This window comes from Mirounga angustirostris, unplaced genomic scaffold (assembly GCF_029215605.1).
Source record: "Mirounga angustirostris isolate CCGP_5_RB_7025 unplaced genomic scaffold, mMirAng1.0.hap1 SCAF_1, whole genome shotgun sequence".
NCBI lineage: Eukaryota > Metazoa > Chordata > Mammalia > Carnivora > Phocidae > Mirounga > Mirounga angustirostris.
The window spans coordinates 7,863,164-7,887,052 of NW_026991709.1; the positions used below are offsets into that span (position 1 = coordinate 7,863,164).

The 23,889-nt window shown below is 44.3% G+C and overlaps 1 protein-coding gene and 1 pseudogene across 2 annotated transcripts; both read left to right on the forward strand.

Annotated features, from left to right (window-relative positions):
* Nucleotides 1-696: 696 nt before the first annotated feature.
* LOC123842168 (RNA-binding protein EWS-like) lies at nt 697-2,702 on the forward strand. The gene is given in 3 exon segments (XM_054506741.2): nt 697-870; nt 873-1,232; nt 1,235-2,702. Coding segments are annotated over 3 exon segments (1,824 nt in total). The 5' UTR covers nt 697-716; the 3' UTR covers nt 2,545-2,702.
* Nucleotides 2,703-17,606: 14,904 nt separating this feature from the next.
* Nucleotides 17,607-21,977, forward strand: LOC123842814 (splicing factor, proline- and glutamine-rich-like; annotated as a pseudogene). The gene is made up of 3 exons (XR_010407091.1): nt 17,607-17,746; nt 19,137-20,194; nt 20,241-21,977. The product of XR_010407091.1 is annotated as a splicing factor, proline- and glutamine-rich-like (transcript).
* Nucleotides 21,978-23,889: the final 1,912 nt, after the last annotated feature.

Consider the following 23,889-nt stretch of genomic DNA (forward strand, 5'->3'; position numbering starts at 1 on the left):
TCAACAAAATTAAGGTCACCATCCTCAATGCCTGAAAACTTTAAAATGACATTACTTTTGTCTGCTTTGATCTGTTTATGGCTTACTTCATCAGTTATAAGTTCTTGTTTTGGGGAGGAGAGGATGAGTCTCTACAGACCCCTTAACATCAGGAACCACAAGAATCTGCTGATCTCATGGCCTCACACTAAGGAATTAGAGCCATCTGAACCTTTCGCCTGTGCAGAAGAAGGAAGACATCAATGAAAATCATTTAAAGAGCTTTACACGCCACATAATGGATAAAGTGCTGTACAAAAGATTAGGACAGAATTATTGCCATTAATAAATAAAGATGAAACAACAGGGACAGGCCTAATTTGCTCAGTTCCACTTGCTATAGCTTTCAAATCACCCACACCTTGTCCTTTAAGCGGTTTACGATGCTAATGGTTAAGCATTATTCCTGCCATGGGGCACAGAATATTGCACAGAGCCTGGGGAAGGGAGAGCTTGCACAGGGAAATGTTCTCATTCTTGAAGAAATATATGTCCCCCTCAGGAGTTCACATAGAAATACAAAAATTAAATCTAGAGTCATTTCCAGGGCAGTGATGATTTCTTTACACCTGCAGGCAAAGTGTGGTATAATTTACAGCAGGAGGATTTATGCCATCACAACTGAAAAATCTTACTAGAAATATGTTTCCAGAGAGAACGAGAAGGAAGGAGAGAAAATGGCGTCCACGGATTACAGTACCTACAGCCAAGCGGCAGCCCAGCAGGGATACAGTGCATACACCGCCCAGCCCACTCAAGGATACGCACAGACCACCCAGGCATATGGGCAGCAAAGTTACGGCACCTATGGACAGCCCACTGATGTCAGCTACAGCAGGCTCAGACCACTGCGACCTATGGGCAGACCGCCTCTGCAGCTTCTCATGGACAGCTTCCTGCTGGTTATACTGCTCCAGCTGCCCCCCAGGCATACAGTCAGCCTGTCCAGGGGGACAGCACTGGTGCTCACGGAACGACCACGGCTACGGCCACTACCACCCAGGCCTCCTGTGCAGCTCAGTCTGCTTATGGCCCTCAGCCTGCTTACCCAGCCTATGGGCAGCCGCCAGCAGCCACCGCACCTGCAAGACCGCAGGATGGTAACAAACCCGCTGAGACTAGTCAACCTCAATCTAGCACAGGGGGTCACAACCAGCCCAGCCTAGGATAGGGACAGAGCAACTACAGTTACCCCAGGTACCTGGGAGCTACCCCATGCAGCCAGTCACAGCACCACCATCTTATCCTCCTACCAGCTACTCCTCTACACAGCCGACCAGTTATGATCAGAGCAGTGACTCTCAGCAGAACCCCTATGGGCAGCCGAGCAGCTATGGACAGCAGAGTAGCTATGGTCAACAAAGCAGCTATGGGCAGCAGTCTGGAGGATTTTCCGGACCAGGAGAAAACTGGAGCATGAGTGGCCCTGATAACCGGGGCAGGGGAAGAGGGGGATTGGATCGTGGAGGCATGAGCAGAGGTGGGCGGGGAGGAGGACGCGGTGGAATGGGCGCTGGAGAGCGAGGTGGCTTCAGTAAGCCTGGTGGACCCATGGACGAAGGACCAGATCTTGATCTAGGCCCACCTGTAGATCCAGATGAAGACTCTGACAACAGTGCAATTTACGTGCAAGGCTTAAATGACAATGTGACTCTAGATGATCTGGCAGACTTCTTTAAGCAGTGTGGAGTTGTTACGATGAACAAGAGAACCGGACAACCCATGATCCATATCTACTTGGACAAGGAAACAGGAAAGCCCAAAGGTGATGCTCCAGTGTCCTATGAAGACCCACCAACTGCCAAGGCTGCTGTGGAGTGGTTTGATGGGAAAGATTTTCAAGGGAGCAAACTTAAGGTTTCTCTTGCTCGGAAGAAGCCTCCGATGAACAGCATGTGGGGTGGTATGCCTCCCCGTGAGGGCAGAAGGATGCCGCCGCCACTTCGTGGAGGTCCAGGGGGCCCAGGAGGTCCTGGGGGCCCCATGGGTCGTATGGGAGGCCGTGGAGGAGACAGAGGTGGCTTTCCCCCAAGAGGGCCTCGGGGTTCCCGAGGGAACCCATCCGGAGAAGGAAATGTCCAGCACCGAGCTGGAGACTGGCAGTGCCCCAATCCGGGGTGTGGAAACCAGAACTTCGCCTGGAGAACAGAATGCAACCAGTGTAAGGCCCCAAAGCCTGAAGGCTTCCTTCCACCACCCTTTCCACCCCCGGGTGGTGACCATGGCAGAGGCGGCCCTGGTGGCATGCAGGGCGGAAGAGGCGGCCTCATGGACCGCAGTGGTCCCGGTGGTATGTTCAGAGGTGGCCGTGGTGGAGACAGAGGGGGCTTCCGTGGTGGCCGGGGCATGGACCGAGGTGGCTTTGGTGGAGGAAGACGGGGCGGCCCTGGTGGGCCCCCTGGACCTTTGATGGAACAGATGGGAGGAAGAAGAGGCAGGTGCGGAGGACCTGGAAAAATGGATAAAGGCGAGCACCGTCAGGAACGCAGAGACTGGCCCTACTAGACGCGGAGACCCCGCAGAGCTTCATTGACTACCAGATTTATTTTTTAAACCAGAAAATGTTTAAATTTATAATTCCATATTTATAATGTTGGCCACAACATTATGATTATTCCTTGTCTGTACTTTAGTATTTTTCACCATTTGTGAAGAAACATTAAAACAAGTTAATGGTAAAAAAAAAAAAAAAAAGAAAGAAAGAAATATGTTTCCATATGTATTGTCATTTTTATTTTAAATGACATTTTGTAGCCAGGAGCACCAAAGCATGGTCGAACGTTTGATGGGTGGTTTGAACGTTTAGATGGGTGTTTAAGTTTCTTTTGTACAATGTTTAATATTTTGTATGCTATGTGAATGGAGTAGAGAGTTAATAAGCTTATTTCCTTAACTAATGCTTTATTTTATTTTATTTTTTACTTACAAAATATGTGTTTATCAATGCATGCATTGATTTTTGCCATGTACATACAGATTTTCACACTAAAATGTTAGCTGTGCCATAACATTTTTGTTCTTTTCAATATTCAAAGTTAATTTCTGATTGACACAATTCTCTGCAATTGTGTTTAGAGCTGCATAAGAGACTAGAAATTGGGAAACATATTTTTCAGCAAATTTAACTGCATGTGTATTTGGAAATACTAATCTATTTATAAAGCTTTTAATCTGATTGCTTATTACTTGTTATAAAATTTAATATTTCAAATCACATCACACACCTAAATTATTGTTTTGCATTTTATTGCAAGACTTTCATCAACATTCTGAATTATTGAATAAATTGTTTGAGTTATCAATAACATTTTTAAAGTTAATTCCTCATTTTTAAAACAGTTTTAGATTTACAGAACAAAACACTGAGTAGAGAGTACAGAGAGTTCCCATAAAAATCCTCCCTTTATAGTATCCCCTAGTATTAATTAATACATTGTATTAGTGTGGTACATTTGTTACAGTTGATTAAAGTTTCTAGTTTATACTATGGTTCACACTTGGTGTTTTACCGTTGTAGTTGTCCACAAATGCATGGTCACACTGTCATAAATAATAGTTTCACTAAAGCCATGAAAATCTGTGCACAACCTACTCCTCCCTCCCTGTCCCTCACCCTCAAACCTCCAGCAGTCATTGATCTTTTTATAGTTTTTATACTTTTGCCTTATCCAGAGTGTCATATAGTTGGACTCATTCACTATGTAACATTTCCAAACTGGCGTTTCCACTTAGCAATATGCATTAAGTTTTCTCCATATCTGTGGCTTCTGAATAATATTCAATTGTATGGATGACCCACAGCTATCCAACCACATCTTGAAGGACATTTTGGTTGCTACCAGTTTGGGAAATTGTGAATAGAACTGCTATCAACATTCAATGTGCCGGTTTGGGTGTGAACATGTTTTCAACCCCCAAGTGTGATTACTTGATCATATGGTAGGTCTGTATTTAACTTTGTAAGAACTGCCAAACCAAAATCCAAAGTGGATTTCGCATTACCACTAGCAATGACCGAGAGTTCCTGTTGCTCCACATTCTTGCCAGATATGTGACTGTTAGTTTGGGTTTGATTTGGTCATTTTAATAGCTGGGGGGTGTTCAACTAGCACTTTATATAAGTAGAAAGGCCTGACTATAGTATCTGTACTTTATTTTTTTTTTAAGATTTATTTATTTATTTATTTAAGAGAGAGAGAGAGCATGAACAGGGTGAGGGGCAGAGGGAGAGGGAAAGAGAGAATCTCAAGCAGACTCCCCACTGAGTGCAGATCCCGACAGGGGGCTCGATCTCACAAACCTGAGATCATGACCTAAGCCAAAACCAAGAGTCAGATACTCAATTGACTGAGCCACCCAGGCACCCTGGTATCTGTACTTTAAAAAAAAAAAAAAAAGGTTTTTTTATTTGAGTAGAGTTGACATAATGTTGCATTAGTTTCAGGTGTACATCATAGTGATTCAACTTCTCCATATGTTATGCTGTGTTCACCACAAGCCTGTCACATCTGTCACCATACTTTTTAAGGAATAAAGGAAAGGGTGTTTTATTTCAAGTTAAAGTCCTTTGTGATGATTGCAAGTAATTGGTTGTATAGAAACATCATGGGAGACAGAGGTTTGGGTGTTTCCATTTCACACCTTTTTCAGGTTTTGTAGCCACAGTTAGTTAACAGTTTCATGGATAAGAAAGCCAATGACATGACCCTACAAATAACCATTGATGTTGTTGACAAAAGCTCTTAGAGAACTTAAATCCTATCTGAATACAAGTGGGGAAATGATTGCATGGCCTCTGCTGAGAGTATTGATGACGTTTGACAGTATCATGATTGAGATTATGACCAGGAACCCAAGCACACCTGGATCCTACCCTGCCAGACACCCTTCCTCCAATGGGCTTCCCAAAGATGTTATTTACCAAGAACAACAGCAGATGAAAGTCAGAGAGTATCATGTGATTAACAGCTACTCAACTCTTCCTGATGAGCTGGTGTGAAAATTGTGCTGGAGGTTTGGGGGATCACACATCTGCAAGTCCACACATCTGCCCACACATGGCTGGGCCCAGAATGCAAGATGACCACCCAGGTCCAGTCCATCTCAGCCTTTCTTTTGTCTTTGCTCTAGGTCAGCTTCATTCTAGATGAGGCTCTCTGCTGGGGAGCCTGCATATTCGGGTATGCACCCCACCTGCTTAGCAACCACAGCAGAGAGTGTTCTTTCTCCACAGGTCCAATGAATGTCCTGGGATAACTCTGATCTAGTCTGATTTGGATCACACACCCATTCCCAAATCTATCTCTGGACAGGAATATGGAACATGCTTGTGTCTCCACATCAGGAAGTGGGTCAAGCCACACTTAGAGTCACATGGATAGGGAGTGGAGAAAGAACAGTTCCCTAGAAGAAAAAATGGTGTGGTGCCAGCAAAACAATGGGAAAAGGGGGACAGGAAAAGACAGCAGGTACCCACTGTACCCCCATATCCAATTCTTGGAAATAACATGCTTAGGCATGCACAAGACAGAGAGGAGAGAGAAATAGAGAGGCATAGTAGGCACCCAGTAAATAGTTGTTGAAGGTATGAGGCTCTTTCTCAGCTCTGGTGCTCAGCCTATACCACTGCATGCATCAGGTTATATATAGCTCACTGCCCATGACTGTCTCCTTCACTTGATCTTGAACATCCGATAGGCAGGGATGTGGTCTTATCATCTCCAGATACTTCACATGGAAACTGGTCTTAGTAGGTACTCAACAAAGGTTGTGGAATGACTTTTGAAGGAGACATAGGGTCTACATGAAATACCCTTCAAGATGTTTGCCTTAAAACTCAGAAAATGATCCAGGGAAAAGTCAGCAAACCTGAGTTCTCTCTCAAAGTACAAGCCAAAGGACGTCTTAGTACAATGTGACCCTGCATTATTTGGTAGGCTTGTTTTCCTAATGCAACTACACAGTCTGAATAAGGTTTGGGGGGAAAAACATGTTATCTTGTGAACGAGACAGCATGGCTCAGTGGAAGCAGTGTAGGCTTGGGCTTCAGATGACCTCAAAGCACAACTCCACCACTGAGCAGAACTTGGGGAAATGACTGAACTTCTGTCACCTTCTGTTTCCTCATGTATAAGGATTTGTAGGCTGTATGTAAAGTATCTCAGTAAATGTTGGCCTTTCCTGGCCTTGGGAGGGACCCTGTATGACCTCCACATCAGGCTACCGAGGGACCCAAGATGGCACTGGGGAGACCAGTGGCAAAACACGTCTGCAGAAGGAAGCAGCTATTGGAAGCAGGAGTTGGCCATCAGGCTGGGAAGACTTGGTTCCCTGGATTCTCCTTCTCTGTCTACTCTCTGTTTCTTTATTTTCTGTTTCTTGTGTAATCAGACTCAATGGGTAGCTTAATTCTCACAGAAAGGTGTAATCCCAGGATAAGGAGTCTTTCATTCCAGGGAACACTCTGGTTCATCAGTTTACAGATGAACTGGAGTTACAGATGAACCAGATGTTCCTTGTTAACCTTCTCCTCTCTGTTTACGCTGATGACAGTCCATCTGCCACCCAACCTGTGAAAATTCCGTCATGTTTCCAGGACAATTCTCTGCTCTGCCCCATCTGTCTTTAAGAGGGATTCATTATATCTTTAAATTAAATCAGGCAATTTAATGAGGAAAGAGGAATCTAACAACCAAGTAATTCTATGGGGAGGAAAACCGAAACAAAACAAAATCAATTGGTGGACTAAACTGGTTGGAACTTTCATCTCACAAAACAAAACCAGTTGCTCCATTTGTTAATGACTCATGTTCATGTTAAACTCCACCTAAGTTCCTTGCCTTTTTTGATCACTTCCTGGGTGTGTCGCCCCCCACTCTATCTATGCTTTCAATTCAGTCTCATCATCATAGCTGTTTTTTCTCTTATTAGCTTACATGGCTTCACTCCTTTATTTTCTCATGCCTAATTGGATTTTTTCCATTTTTTCCCAATTAGTTTTGTACTCCTTCCGTGAGTCATATTTCTGAGCATAAATGAGTAGGAAACGAGGAACTTTGGTAGATAACTATTGTTTGCATGGATGGAAGCACTATCCTAGGTGTTGGGGCAGAGGAGGATATTGAAAATAGAATCAGGAGATCAACGGACTTAATTGCCACAAGGAAAACCAGGTTCCAGGAGTGTGATCAAGGCACAGATGTAGGGGGTTTGCGAGTGGATGGAAAATGTTTCAAAAGGGAGTGGCCCTCAGCTGCTATTCCTTCCCACAGCTATTGGTCTTAGCTGGAGGAAGAACTATGTTGGAATGGACAGGGCATGTGACTACAATTCCAGTGAATTGCCACAAGCAAATCAAGGTACTATTTGAGAGTTCTGGTCGGGCAGAGGAAGGTTGTTTCATTCCCTTAGGCAGGACCCAGGATGGACAGAGCCCAAAAGGTGCACCCAAAGCACATGGCAGTTTTTCTCAGAGTTACCAGGCTAGCTGTCTCAGTTTCATGAAGCTGGACCGAAAGATCTCCAGGACTTCTCTGTTAGAAGTGAGGTCACTGCAGACATTCAGTTGATGTTATTTACGGTGGCTGCAGCCCCCTCCACCTTGTAAAGAGGGCAAGCAGTCTTCTCTTCCATCTGATTAAGTGTCTGTTTGCACAGCATGATCCTAAATAGGAGACAGGCTAAGAAAGCTTGAGCAGACCCTTTTGCTGGAGCAGACCTGTTCAGAACTTATAACTATGACTCTCCAGGACTTTTTCATTATCATCATCTCTTCTCCTACATTTACAGAGCATGCATAAAGTGGTAAGTCCTGTACAAAGTGCAGAGAAGACTTAAATTTTCAGTTCTATTGGTTTATCCATTAAAATGGCCACCATATTGGCATATAGTGTGCAAATGTTCCTATATTATCCATTAACAGGAGCTGCTGTGACTGGAGGGCACCCCTGACCTAGAGATAGCAGGTGATAAGTGCCAACCAACCAACAGCAGGAAAAGCAGGATACAGAGGACTTTCTTCCATGGGGCATACATGGAATGGACTATAGATCCCACCACACAAAATAGACTTTTCCTTTGGGTAAAACCAAACTTGCTTTCCAAGAAGTAATAGTTTAGACCCAGGCCAGGAGCTTGACCTGAAGCAAAAATGTTGTCTGTTTAGGTGGGGGAACCAATTGCTCTCAAGGGGACAGGTCTTCTGCCCAAGGTTAAAATTTACCTGTGCAGAGATGCAGCATATATTCCTCCACAGCTGAACTCAACATATTCATGAGCCCCCATTTCTTCTGGTAGCAGAGACAAAATAATCTTGACTCTTCCAGGCTGCTCAGTCACTTCTGGGCAAATGCTCAAACAATTCAAAGTTGTGATACTTAATCAACAGCTGCATATCATAAGACCTGTTTTGACATGAGAATACACTATTTTCTAAGAGATCTACTACACCATCAGGCAGTCTTTGCACAACTGTACACACTCCAGCAGGGATGGAAGCACTGAGTGACACGCTTGGGTGGGGCTGAGAAGGCTGCCCTGCAGAAGCTCACACACTGAAAGAAAGAAGCAGAAGGATCAGAAGGAGGTAGTAGTCTAGATATGGAGTAGAGTTAGAGTTGTTTCCCTTAATTTACCACAAAAAAATCATTAAGTGCAAAGATTGGCATCTTCTAAACTTATTAAAGAAAAAAGTAAACCAAGTTTCCTTAAACAAGAAGTGAATGTATACATTCTAGAAGAATACCAAGGATGGGAATCAGCTCAGTTTAGGAGGTGATCTGAAAACTTTTGGAACAAGTATATTGATTCTGAGACTCTTGCTGGAAATGACAAAGATGCTGATCGGCAATGTCCAGGATGACTTGTCCTCCCAGGAGCCCTCTGATCAGGTTTCCTCTTCCCGGGTCAGAGAGAAACACCATCAAAGGGCTGGGCTTTGTTCTCCTAATTCTGGTGGGGAGCCAGGGAAGATCACACAGCAGAAAGGACACTAGACTCAGAGCCATGAAACTACTTCTGTGGTCAGGACATACAGCATCTTTGTGGCCATAGTCACAGTTTAGAGTGAAGGGCAGAGTAAAATTAAGAGGAGTGGGGAATCTCAAAAGAAAGCAAGTTTAAACTGTAACAAGCTAGAACTTTATGCTAAACATAACAGGAAGCCACTAAAGGGGTTCCATGGGGGCAATAATGGATCAGATTTGGGTATTGTGAGTCTCCTGCAAAAGAGGACAAAATAATGGAAAAAGGAGATTCTTTCCCAAGGATTTTTAGTGGAGGATAAAAAAGCTTAAATTTCCAGTTGGATATGGGGGTATGATGGAAAAGGGGGCATCAAGTGTGGTCCACTTTTCCTGGTGTGTATAGGACATGGCATGATGCCATGCACTGAAATGGGGCATGGATGGCTGAGTAAGTTGAGGGGGTAGAGAGGGAAAAGGGGAGATGAGCTCAGCTGCGGAAATGGGGGGTGGAGGCGGAGAAGGAGCACCACTTGTGGCCCAAGCTCCCTTTCCCCGTAATGTGTACATGGGAGGCGGTGGGGCAGGGATGGGTTGTTTTGTAAGCAACAATTTCAGTCCCTTGTTACTTTTCTGCTCTACTGGCTCGTCCCTCCCCAAGGGAGCTGGAGTGGAAATATGGAGTTCATAGAGCCGTATTCACTAGTGGGCAGAGTCACGGTGCCTCAAAGGCAGGGTTCTTCTCCTCATGCCGAGGAGGCCTTCTGTTTGCCTGTTGCCCTCGCTCCTGTCTCCTTGAAGCTAACCTTCTGGCAATGCCTGTATCCAGGCGTGTGCACCAGAGTGCCGAGGATGGATCCACACAGCATAGGGACCTTATTTAGTTTCAACAGTTACAAATGTATTCATTTTTGTTTCAAACTGGATGGCTCAAAACAACTGAAATTATTCTCTCAGTTCTGGAGGCCAGAAGTCTGAAATCAGGATCCACTGGGCCATAATCAAGCTGTCAGCAGGGCTGTGCGCCAGGGGTTTTAGGGGAGAGTCTGTTCCTAGCTTCTTCCACCCTCTGGCGGCCGTCAGCATTCCCTGACTTGTGGCCACATCACAGCAATTACAAGGCCAGCATCTTTGAATCTCTCTCTCGGCCCTGTCTTCAGGTCACCTTCTCCTCTGTGACTCGTCCAACCTTGCTCTACCTCCTTCTTATAGAGAATGCATGTGATGGCATTTAGGACCTTCCTGGATAATCCAGGCGAATCTGCCTGTCTCAGGATCCTTAATTTAATGGCATCTGCAAGGACGTTTTTCTGCCATATAAGGTCCCATTCACAGGTTCCAGAAATCAGGACACAGATGTCTCTTAGGGAGCCATTTTCCAGTCTCCCCCAAAACCCCTACTCTAAGCACAGGTTAAACCTGTGTCCTCATCAAAGTTTCCCAGAAGCCACACATTTGAGTGGGCTCCAGGCACTTGTCTAGCCCTTAATATAATATTTTGGTCTCCATTTGGAAAGCACCCTTTGTGTATATACTACATTGACCAGAATCCTGGAAGGAAGGAAGAGTCTCAGGTCTGGAATTCTTTTTCTAATCTCTTTGACTGAACCACAGAAAATTCTATCTATTAAAAGCAGCCACTGGCTGTGAATGAAGCTGGTGTTGAGAACTTTCAGAACATTGATACTTTCCTAAGATCTGTATAATAAGAACCGATAACTTAAAGACCATTTCTAGGATTGTTTTCAAATTACAAATCAGTTCAAACTTTCACTCCACTGGTCTAGAAATGAATTTTTCCAGAACAAGGCCCTTCTGTATTCTGAGGGCTACATTCGGTCCAGAAACTAACTTGCCCTTATTAGGTTAGAAAAGAATTCCGACTAGATTTACTACAAAGAGCAAGGCAACAGTTATGGAAGAGCCAAGTCAAACTTCAACTATGCACAGTCTTTTTGGAGTTCCGTGAAAGCCAGGCGACAGACGAAGGCTGCTAGTCAGAAATTCTTTGCTAGTGATATTCTCACTGCCAACTCTTTCCACTTGTTGTGAAACCTTTGTCCTACCTCACTGACTTCCTGACTTCTGGGGCACACATCTTAGTGTCTCTGTTTGGAGTTAGTAGGACAATCGCTTGTGACATCTCTTTGCCTCATACCCTTCCATCAGAGAATTGCCAGTCAACCAGGCCAATGCTCTTTAGTTTTTATTTTTGCCCTTGGTCTGACTTTTAAGGGGTAAAAAATGCTGAACATAAAATTCACCATCTTAACCATTTCTAAATGTACAATTCAGTAGTGTTAAGTATATTCACACTGTTGTGCAACCAATCTCCAGAAATTTTTCAACTTGTAAAACTAAAACTGTACCAATTAAACAGCAACTCCTCACTCTAACCCCCTCCCCTCACCCCTGGCAACCACCACTCTACTTTCTGTCTCTATGATTTGATTATTCTAGTACCTCATTTGCGTGGAATCAGTATTTGTCCTTTGGTGACGGGCTTATTTCATTCGGCACCATGTCATCAAGGTTCATCCACTCAATCATATGTCAGCACTTCCTTCCTTTTTAGGCTGAATAACATTCCATTATATGGATAGACCACATTTTGTTTATCCATTCATTCATCCATCCATGGTTGCTTCTATCTCTTGCCTATTGTGAATAGTGCTGCCATAAACACACGTGGACACACATCTATTTGCGTTCCTGTGTTCAGTTCATTTAAGTACTTATTTAAAAGTAGAATTGCTAGATCCTATGGTAACTCTGTTTAATTTTTTGAAGATCTGACAGACAGTTTCCCACAGACGCTTCACCATTTTACATTCCCACCAACCTTGTCCAGGGCTTCCAATTTTACCACATCATCTCCAACATTCATTATTCTCTGGGGTTTGTTGTGTTTTGTTTCGTCTTGATAGTAGCCATCCTATTGAGTTCGAGGTGATACCTCATTGTTGTTTGGATTTGCATTTTCTTTATGTTCAGTGATATCAGCATCTTTTCATGTGCTTATTGCCATTTGTATATCATCTTTGGAGAAATGTCTGTTCAAATCCTTTGCCTATCCTTTAACTGGGTTATTTGGAGTCTTTTTGTTGTTGGGTTGTAGTCATTTATATATTATCAGGCATATGATTTGTAGATATTTTGTTTCATACTTAGATTGCGTTTCATTCTGTGGAATGTGTCCTTTGATGCACGGAAGTTTGATTTTGGTCTAATTTGTCTGGTTTTACTTTTGTTTCTTGTGCTTCTGGTGTCCACACAGTGCTTTCTTTTAAAACTTCATTTTTTTAGAGAACTTTTGAGTTCACAGCAAAACAGAGATTTCCCACCTACCTCCTGCTCCCACACATGCACAGATTTTCCCAGTATCCACAAGCCCCTCCAGAACGGTATATTTGTTACAATTGATGAATCCACATTGAAACATCATAATCTCCCCAAGTCTATAGTTTACATTAGAGTTCACTCTTGGTGTTGTACATTTTATGGGTTTTACAAAATGTGTAATGACATGTATCCATCATTTAGTATCTTACAGGGTATTTTTTAGCACCCTAAAAATCCTCTGTGCTCCACCTCTCCATCTCTCCCCACTCCGCTAACCCCTGGCAGCCACTGATCTTTTTACTGTCGCCATAGATTTGCCTTTCCCACAGTGCCGCATATTAGGAATCATAAAGTATATGGCTTTTTCAGGTTGGCTTCTTTCACTTATCAATATGCATTGAAGTTTCCTCTGTCTGTTTGCATGGCTTGATGGCTCACTTCTTTTTTTTTTTTTTAAAGATTTTATTTATTTAATTGAGAGAGAGAGAATGAGAGATAGAGAGCATGAGAGGGAAGAGGGTCAGAGGGAGAAGCAGACTCCCTGCTGAGCAAGGAGCCCGATGTGGGACTCGATCCCGGGACTCCAGGATCATGACCTGAGCTGAAGGCAGTCGCTTAACCAACTGAGCCAGCCAGGCACCCCTGCTCACTTCTTTTTAATGCTGAATAATATTCCATTGTCTGGATGTAGCCCAGCTTACTAATCCATTCCCCTCCTGAAGGACATCTTGGTTGCTTCCAAGTGTTGGTGATTATAAATAAAGCTGCTATAAACATCCATGTATAGGTCTTTGTAGACCGAAGTCGTCAACTCCTTTGGATAATTACCAAGGAACAAGAATTCTGGATCCTATAATTGTTTGTATTTCTTAGTGTTGGTTGTGATCTCTCCTCTTTCATTCATGATTTTATATATTTGGGTCCTTTCTTTTTTCTTTTCGATTAAGTCTGGCCAGGGGTTTATCAATCAGAAGACATGAACAGACATTTCTGCAAAGAAGACATCCAAATGGCCAACAGACTCATGAAAAAGTGCTCAACATCACTCGGCATCAGGGAAATCCAAATCAAAACCTCAATGAGATATCACCTCACACCAGTCAGAATGGCTAAAATTAACAAGTCAGGAAATGACAGATGTTGGCGGGGATGCGGAGAAAGGGGAACCCTCCTACACTGTTGGTGGGAATGCAAGCTGGTGCAGCCACTCTGGAAAACAGTATGGAGGTTCCTCAAAAAGTTGAAAATAGAGCTACCCTAGGACCCAGCAATTGCACTACTGGTTATTTACCCCAAAGATACAAATGTAGGGATCCGAAGGGGTACGTGCACCCCAATGTTTATAGCAGCAATGTCCACAATAGTCAAACTGGAAAGAGCCAAGATGTCCATTGACAGATGAATGGATAAAGAAGATGTGGTATGGATATATATATATATATATATATACACACACACACACACAATGGAATATTATGCAGCCATCAAAAAGAATGAAATCTTGCCATTTGCTACGATGTGGATGGAACTGGAGCTTATTATGCTGAGCGAAATAAGTCATTCAGGGAAAGACATGTATCATATGACCTCACTGATATGACGAATTCTTAATCTCAGGAAATAAACTGAGGGTTGCTGGAGTGGTGGGCGGTGGGAGGGATGGGGTGGCTGGATGATAGACACTGGGGAGGGTAAGTAGTATGGTGAGCACTGTGAATTGTGTAAGAGTGTTGAATCACAGACCTGTACCTCTGAAACAAATAATACATTACATGTTTAAAAAAAAAAGAGAGAGAAGAAGAAGATAGCAGGAGGAGAAGAATGAAGGGGGGAAAATCAGAGTGGGAGACGAACCATGAGAGACTATGGACTCTGAGAAACAAACTGAGGGTTCTAGAGGGGAGGAAGTGAGGGGATGGGTTAGCCTGGTGATGGGTATTAAAGAGGGCATGTTCTGCATGGAAAAAAAAAGTTGAAAAGAGAGCTACCGTATTGACCCAGCAATTGCACTACTAGGTATTTACCCCAAAGATACAAATGTAGTGATCCGAAGGGGCACATGCACCTCAATGTTTATAGCAGGAATGTCCACAATAGCCAAACTATGGAAAGAGCCTAGATGTCCATCAACAGATGAATGGATAAAGAAGATTTGTGATGTATATACAATGTAATATTATGCAGCCATCAAAAAATGAAATCTTGCCATTTGTAACAATGTGGATGGAACTAGAGCATATTATGCTAAGCCAAATAAGTCAATTAGAGAATGACAATTATCGTACGATCTCACTGATATGAGGAATTTGAGAAACAAGACAGAGGCTCATAGGGGAAGGGAGGGAAAAATGAAACAAGATGAAACCAGAGAGGGAGACATACCAAAAGAGACTCTTAATCTCAGGAAACAAACTGAGGGTTGCTGGAGTGGAGGGGGGTGGGAGGGATGGGGCGGCTGGGTGATGGACATTGGGGAGGGTATGTGCTATGGTGAACACTGTGAATCGTGTAAGACTGATGAACCACAGACCTGTACCCCTGAAACAAATAATACATTATATGTTAATTTAAAAAAAGAATGCTGGATCCTATAGTAACAGTATGTTTAGTGTTATAAAAACAAAACGAACAACAAAAGAATCACCACCAACTGTCTTCCAGAGTGGCTATATCATTTCGCATTCCCACCCCAAAGAGTGAGAGTTCCTCTTACTCCACATCCTCAACAGCATTTGGTGTTGACAGCGTTCTGTCATTCTAATAAGCATATAGTGGTATCTCACTATTGTCTTTTTTTTTAAGATTCTATTTATTTTTTGAGAGAGAGAGGGCATGAGTGAGGGGAGGGGGAAGAGGGGATACAGGGACAAGCAGACTCCCTGCTGAGTGGGAAGCCCAATGTGGGGCTCCATCCCAGGACCCCAAGATCATGACTTGAGCCGAAGTCACTCACTCAGTTGACTGAGCCACGCAGGTGCTCCCTTTCACTATTGTCTTAACTTCCATTTCCCTGAAGGCATATGATGTGGAGCATCTTTTCATATACATATTTGCCATCTGCAGATTTACTTTGGTGAAATATCTGTTAAGATCTTTGGCCCCATTTTTTAATCAAGTCATTTGTTTTCTTATTGTTGAACTTTAAAATTTTTTCATTTTTGAAATATACATGTGTGTATGTATATATATATATACATATATACATACACACATATGTATGTACATAAAAGAGAGCAAGATGTCATTTTTTTCCAGAAAAGAATGTCATTTTTTTATTTTAAAAAGTTTTTTAATGGAAGTACAGTGTTATATTAGTCTGAGGTGTACAATATATTGATTCAACAATTCTGTACATTGTTCAGTGCTCCTCACAGTAAGTGTGCTATTAATCCCCTTTATCTATTTTGCCCATCGCCCCCACAAGCACACAAACCTCACGTCTGGCAACCATCAGTTTATTCTTTGTATTTAAGAGTCTGGTTTTCGTTTGTTTGTTTGTTTGTTTGTCTCTTTTTTCTGTTTGTTTTGTTTCTTAAATCAAAATACACATGAATAAAATCATATGGTATTTGTCTTTGTCTGACTTATTTCACTTAGCAAATACCCTCTAGGTCCATCCATGTTGTGTAAGTGACAAGATCTCATTCTTTTTTTATGGCTGAGTAATATTCCATTGTATATATGCACCACATCTTCTTTATCCTTTCATCTATTGGGTTGTTTCCATATCTTGGTTATTGTAAACAATGCTGCAGTAAACACAGGGGTACATATATCTTTTTGAATTAGTGTTTTAATTTTCTTTGGGTAAATACCGAGTAGTGGAATTTATGGCAAAAAATTTTGATCATATGACAATTCTATTTTTAATTTTTTGAGGAGCTTTCATACTGTTCTGCACTGTGGCTGCACCAGCTTGCTTTCCCACCAGCAGTGCACGAGGGTTCCTTTTTCTCCCTATCCTTGCCAACACTTGTTATTTCTTGTCTTTTTTACTCCAAGGGTTCTTTGTATGTTTTGGATAACAGTCAGATATGTCTTTGCAAATATCTTCTCCCCAGTCTGTGGCTTGTCTTCTAACCTGATACTACCTTTCACAGACTGAAGTTCTCAATTTAATAAAGTCCAGCTTATTGATTCTTTATTACATGGATCACACCTTTGGTGGTATATCTAAAAAGTCATCACCATGACCAGGCCAGTGCTTTCTAGAGTGTATTTTGTAGACAAGTCAGGTGTGGACCTTGCCAAATGCACATTCTGATTGAGAAGATCACATACAAGGACCAAGATTTAGCATTTCTAACAGGCTCCCAGATGATGCTGATGCTGCTGAAAGCCACAGATGACACTTTACTGCTCAGGTTCAAGGAAGAAGACAAGTCCCACCAATACTATTAACCATAAGTTGTTAAGTCCTTGCCGTTCTTCAGATACTGTGCTAATTAAGCACTTAACAAATACAGCAATTAATTTAATGCTCACAACTCTATAAAGCAGATATTTTATCTAGCCAGGACTTTCTTTAGTTCTAGTTTCCAGTGCTAGAAACCCAACCAAAACTAATACCAACAAAAAAGAAAATTTGAAGAAACACATTAAGAGGGAAGTCTGGAGGTAATTGTGGCCTTGGGAATGATGACAAGGGAGAGGGTCTCTCCTGGAGTGATATGACCCTGGTACCCCTCCCCCTCTCTTCCCTCTCCTCCCCCCACTTACGTTTGGCTCTCTTTGGTTTATTCTCTCCTACTCCAGACAGGGTTTCCCCTATGTAATAGGAAACATGGCTTCAGCAGCTCCCTTTAGTTCTTGATGCAAGGAGAAAGACAGGGTTGGCCTCTGTCGTTAGAATAAATAAGACCCCAGAGAAGGATTCCAATTGACCTCACTCAAGTCACTTTCCCAGCTTTCAGCTGCTCTCTGTGGTCAAGAGAGTGCGTCACTATTGTTGGCCAGGTCTGAGTTCCATGTCCAGCCCTGTGGACAGAGATGTGGGGCTGGTGAACGGCAGCCCCTCCAGCACCAGATGGCGTTGGACCATTCCCCAGAGAAAGAGACACCTAGCAGACAAAACAACAGAAACCAACAACAGAGTCAGCATCTCTACTTCATCAGTGAGAAAACTGAGATTGGCAAAGTTTCATCAACCTGCTCAAGTTACACATCTAGTAAGAGAATGAGCCAGGTTTCCCCAAAAGTGCTATTCAGACATGCACTGGAGGGCCTGAAACCAAGCCCACCTCTCACTTACGAGATTAGGCTAACATGGCAGAGTCAGCTGGTCACTGCTGCATGAATCTGACTCTGGCTCTGTTGGAAGAATGTTCCTCTCACCTGCAATCAAAGGGCCTCACTATTATACCACATATTTTATTGAAGAAGCTTATCGTAGCCTCCTGCAAGTGGTAATGAGAGCAGAAAACCCCTCTCCTCTCCCCTGTTGAAAAAGGACCTGACACTGGAGCTATGTCTAAAAGAGAAGAATGCATAATAGGACAGAGATTCAGGGGCACATGAACAGGGAGTCTGGACCGCACAGTGAAGAAGGCTTGGAGCCCGACTCATGGATCTCAAGGCTCCTCCCTCAATAAAGAGGAGTAAAGGGAGCAGGAGAGAGAGAAGGGGGCTTTCTAACTCTACTGAGACTGTAGCAAGGTCGGTGACACAGCACCGGAGGTGTGAAGATAAGTGGGGGATTACCACTGTCTTGACCAGCTCGCTGTCCCACAACATTCCCTTCCTCACAGGGAACCTCTTTGACCCTCCCAATTACACCAGCCTCTTATCATACCCTCTGTGCTTCCTGCACATAATGATCACAGTTTGTCACAACATACGGCATGGTCCTTCATGAATGACTATCTCCTCTGCTAAACTAAGTTTGGGGAGAGCACATCTGTCCCCCCATTCTGTGCCCAGTATCTCACATGCTGAGTACATAATAGGTGCTCGGTTGATAAATATGGAATTATTAATTATTTTAAAAAGACTGTCCTATGATATTTTCATCAGTGAACTAAACAGATGAAAAAGTGCAGAATGTGATCCTATTTTAACTAATTGCATAGAAATAGAAACCAAATGACTTATAATGGTCATTGATGAGTGGTAGAATTGGGGCATGTTATTTTGATACTTTAATGTTTTCTAATTTCTCTACAGTGAAAACTTCATTACACAATGTCTACTGTAATAAAAATGACAAAGAAAAAAACTGTCATGTTCTAAGTCATTGTGTTTGAAAATAATCAGAAGTTCCCAGACCTGGGGCAGTTAAGCCTCCAGCTCCTGATTTCAGCTCAGGTCATGATCTCAGGGTCATGAGACTGAACCCTGCAGGGCTCTGAGCTCAGTGTGGAGTCTGCATGGGATTCTCTCTCCCTCTCCCTCAGCACCCCCTCCCCACTCTATCTCAATAAATAAATAAAATCTTAAAAAAAAGAAGTTCCCAGACCTTTCCCCAACACAGTTACCAGCATTCCATCTTCAACAATATCCATTATATTCCCAGAGATGGATGCTTCTTTGGGGGAACGCAGATGGTCAAGGACTCCCTCATCCTGATGCTCGTATTTGTGTGCATCCTTTGCACTTGCGCATGGAAAGCATAAGTTTTCTAAAATGTTCCTATAATTTCAGCAAAATCTAAATTGGCCCTGGAGTCACCCCACCAAGTGGAAGGAGTCAGACCAAATTCCTCCCAGGTTTGCACTTCCTAAGAGGCTGGGTTCCAACTGCAACATGTCATTAAAAAGAGATCACTCTGGCCTGTGCCACCCGCCACCTCGTGTGAAGCAAGGGGGCCTCCAGGGTCCCCGAGCGTCTTCCCCGGGTCTGCCTCGACCGCCCCGTGATCACAGACCTGTCTCGGGACCCGCGGCGGCCTCCGCGACTTCGCTCCCCGCCACCCGGCGCGGGCCTCAATCAGAAGCGCGGACCCGTGGGTCCCGGCCCGGGCCAGGGTGGCCCCGCGCCCCCGATCCCGCCGCCGCCCCAGGCCTCGCCCAAGCCCGTCGTTCCTCGGGCCCCGGCCCGGCGGCCGGAGTGGGCAGCGCCCCGCCGGCCTCGGGCTCCGCACCGCCTGCTACTCCTCCGACCTCGGGCGCCCCGACGGGGCCTGGCCCCACCCCGCCCCCGCCGCCCGCTGTCACCTGGGCGCCGCCGAGCAGCGGGGTCCCCAGCACCCCGCCTCAGGCCGGGGGCCCGCCACCTCCCCCCGCAGGGGGCCCGGGCCCCGAGGCCCGAAAGGCGGCAGAATGCCAGGCGCCCGAAGCCGGGCGGCGGGCCGAAGCCGGGCGGCGGGCCGGGCCGCAGCGCTCCTGGCGGCGGGGAGCCCCGCGGAGGCCGGCAGCGCCACCCGCCCGCCCCCCGGCAGCACCAGCGGGGCCCCCAGCCGGCGGGCCGGCGGCCGCAGCGACAGACGAGAAGCTCAGCGACTCCGGGGGGTTGGACGCCACCTCGTCTCTCTCGGGGAGGCCTGGAGAGAAAACCTCCACGCAGCGCGGGCGGCTGTTTGTTGGGAATCCACCTGCTGGCACCACAGAGGAGGAATTCAAAAGACTGTCTGCGAAATATGAGAACCAGGAGCAGCTTTTATCGACCAAGGCCAAGGATTTGGGCTCATTAAACTTGAATCTGGGCATTGGCTGAAACTGCCAAAGCTGCACTTGCTGATACACCCAGGAGAGGTAGGCAGCTTCGGGCTCGCTTTGCCACACAAGCCGCTGCCCTCTCCCTTCGAAATCTTTCACCTTGTGTTTCCAGTGAACCGTTGGAAGAAGCCTTTAGCCAACTGGGTCCTATTGAAAGGGCTGCTGTGATTGTGGATGATCGGGGCAGATCTACAGGGAAAAGCATTGTGGATCTACAGGGAAAGGCATTGTGGATCTACAGGGAAAGGCATTGTGGAATTGGCTTCTAAACCAGCAGCAAGAAAAGCCTTTGAAAGATGCAGCGAAGGTGTTTCTTCCTGACAACAACTCCTCGTCCAGTCATTGTGGAACCACTTGAACAACTAGATGATGAAGATGGCCTTCCTGAAAAACTTGCACAGAAGAATCCAATGTATCAACAGGAGAGAGAAACGCCTCCTCGTTTTGCCCAGCATGGCACATTTCAGTACGAATACTCTCCGCGATGGAAATCCCTGGATGAAATGGAAAAACAGCAAAGGGAACAAGTTGAAAAAAACATGAAAGATGCAAAAGACAAATTGGAAAGTGAAATGGAAGATGCCTATCATGAGCATCAGGCAAATCTTTTGCGTCAAGATCTGATGAGACGTCAGCAAGAATGAAGATGCATGGAAGAACTTCACAATCAAGAAATGCAGAAACGTAAAGAGATGCAACCAAGGCAAGAAGAAGAACGACGTAGAAGGGAAGAAGAGATGATGATTCGTCAGCGTGAAATGGAAGAGCAAATGAGACGCCAAAGAGAGGAAAGTTATAGCCGGATGGGCTGCATGGATCCAAGAGAAAGAGACATGAGAATGGGTGGTGGAGGAGCAATGAACATGGGAGATCCCTAAGGTTCAGGAGGCCAGAAATTTCCACCTCTGGGTGGGGTGGTGGGCATAGGTTATGAAGCTAATCCTGGAATCCCACCAGCAACCATGAGTGGTTCCATGATGGGAAGCGACATGCGTACTGAGCGCTTTGGGCAGGGAGGTGCGGGACCTGTGGGTGGACAGGGTCCTAGAGGAATGGGGCCTGGAACTCCAGCAGGATATGGTAGAGGGAGAGAAAAGTATGAAGCCCCAAACAAAAAGCCCCGATTTTAGATGTGATGTCTAGGTTTTCATTCCAGTTTGTTTTTGTCTTTTCTTGTTTAGATACCAATCTTTTAAATTCTTGCATTTTAGTAAGAAAGCTACCTTTTTATGGATGTTAGCAGTTTATTGACCTAATATTTGTAAATGGTCTGTTTGGGCAGGTAAAGTTATGTAATGCAGTGTTTCAAACAGGGGGATTTTTTTCCTTTTTATTTCCTTTTTTTTTTTTTTAACTGTATAATGTCCCTCAAGTTATGGCAGAGTACCTTGTGCCACTGAATTTCCAAAGTGTGCCATTTTTTTTTTCTGTGCTGCAAATAAATAGAAAAAATAGTTATAATATTGATCTTCAACTTCGCCATTCATGCTTCTATGCACATTAGGCCAGGTATTCCACTTTGAAAGCCTGAGCGTGTCTAGGCCTTCGAATGGCACATGCCATTTCTGGGGAATGGATCTGTAGGCTAAGTATTGCTTTCTACAAATAAGTACCCCCTTGTTTTGAAAAGAAGAAATGCATATTGAAGTAGTTTCATGATTTGATTTGTTTGGCATTAGAGGAAGCAAGCTGGTGCTAAGTATTTTTAAATGGTTATGTAAGCAAGCTGAACTGTAAATCTTCCTTCAGGAATGTGTATTAAGATTATGGAATGGGTGAAAGACTATTGGTAGGGGGAGAAAGTGGGTATGACTAAATGGCTCTTTATGGCCCTATGATCTATCCTTTCCTTGAAAGTTTCTGAAGAAAAAGTGGAAAGCTCATTCTGTTGCATTCCTCCATTCTTGTTTTTAAAAGAACAAGTCCCAAGCCCTACAAATGGCTTGTATTGAACTTTCACATTTGAATTAAAGATTGTTAAACATGAAAAAAAAAAAAGAGATCACTCTGTCTCCAGTAATGTCTGCCCACCTTAAACTTTAATTAAGCTTGCAAGACAAAACAAATGAAGGTGTTGAGAATAAAGGTAAAAATCAGTCCAGCAGAAGATGGGAATAATGGAGTTGGGAGAGGACATTTTTTATGGGAGCTGGCAGATAAGGATGGAGGCATACAAAATGAGCTACTCACTCCCAGCTCAGTCATGCAATCCTGATCATACTGTGGGTCCTGCCTAGTTACCATCTTCAGAAAACCTTTTATTGGGACAAATAGCACAGTCCACCAACTCTCCAAAGCTCTTTCTACACTGCATATATTTCTGTTTCTCATCATATAAACACAAAATTTGAACTGATTGACAACAGATGGAGGAAAGCCAAGAAGCCCTGGGTAGTGAGAAATCTAAGAAGATGTGGGTAACCTACCTCCACAACATATTTTGAATCCACAGCCTGGTTTCCTTTCTTACTTCTTCATTGCCTGAGACCTGAATCATTCTGGAAGGTCACCAACTCATGTTCAGCTTCCAGCTTTTCTTAATCTGGATTTCTGTAAACTCTTAATAAAAAGACTTTCTTTTAGGGGCGCCTGAGTGGCTCAGTTGGTTAAGCATCCAACCCGTGATTTCAGCTCAGGTCATGAGATCAAGCCCCGGGTCAGGCTCTATGTTCAGTGAGGAGTCTGCTTGAGATTCTCTCTCTCCCTTTCCCTCTGCCCCTCCCCCTGCTCACACTTTCTAAATAAATAAATAAATAAATAACTCTTAAATAAATAAAGATCCACACTACCATGACTTACCCACCAAGTTCAAGGAGGAAAGATGTGTGCATGAGGGAATCCTGTACACTGATTTGGACCAGGATGAGCTGATGCAGAGCCTGTTTGTAATGAGGAAACTGACTCCATGTTTCCCGTCTGAATATTGATGGCTCTCAGTCCTCACCCTCCTCTTCCCCCTGTACCCTTGTGTGAACATGCTCCTAGAAAGGCTGGGGACTTCCTCTGCTGGTGGGAACACTTGCCCCCATGTTAAAAGCCCTGGTTGGTCTCCTTCCCTTACTCTCTCAAGCCACTTGGGGCTACTCAAGAGGCCTGCCCTGCTGCCCAAAGACCTCCATTACATGAGCTCTACACCTTTCCATAGTCTCTCAGTATGTGTGTGGCACCATCAGTCTGAACATTTTGAAACAAACTTCAGGTAGGGTCCATCTGCCTCTGCAGAAGACCATGATGCTGTTTGGTTGGGATGCCTTGGCAAACTGCCATTGGCAGAAGGAGATCACAGGAACTGAGGGCTCCTGGGGTCTACGGGAAGAGTCCGTGATGAGCCCTAAGAAGGAATGGACTGCACCTGCACCAAGGGAATTGCTCCACAAGAAGCAATCTCTGAACAAAGCAGCTTGCTAGAGAAAGGCACTAGCTTTGCACAAATTGCACAGGCCCAGAGGGCATGTTGCCAGCCTCCAGCAGCACCTGGTGAGGATGATTATTCCTACCTCCTTAATCACTCTTCTCTCCTCACTCTCCATGGTCCAGGGGGGGCCATGCCAAATGTTTCAGAAATGAGGAAGGAGAATCCTAGAGAAGAGAATCCATCCAACCCCCTCGCCTCCCAGTTTGAAAATTTCCTGCTCACTAAGACCCCCTACATAAAAACCTGAACCTTGAATGGAGGGTGGACACAGAGACTCTTACATGGGACTCATCCTTCTAAGTACAAAATTGACACTGGACTAAAAATGACTGTGGGGTTTTTTAATACCTCAGATTGACCAGAAATATGCAATGGCCTGAGTTTTCCTCCAAGGGCAAGGGGAAACAAGCAAAGTTGAAGAGGTACAGGGAAAACCAGTGAAATTGTCCCTTGTGTCTTCAACATTCTGATTACAGTAACA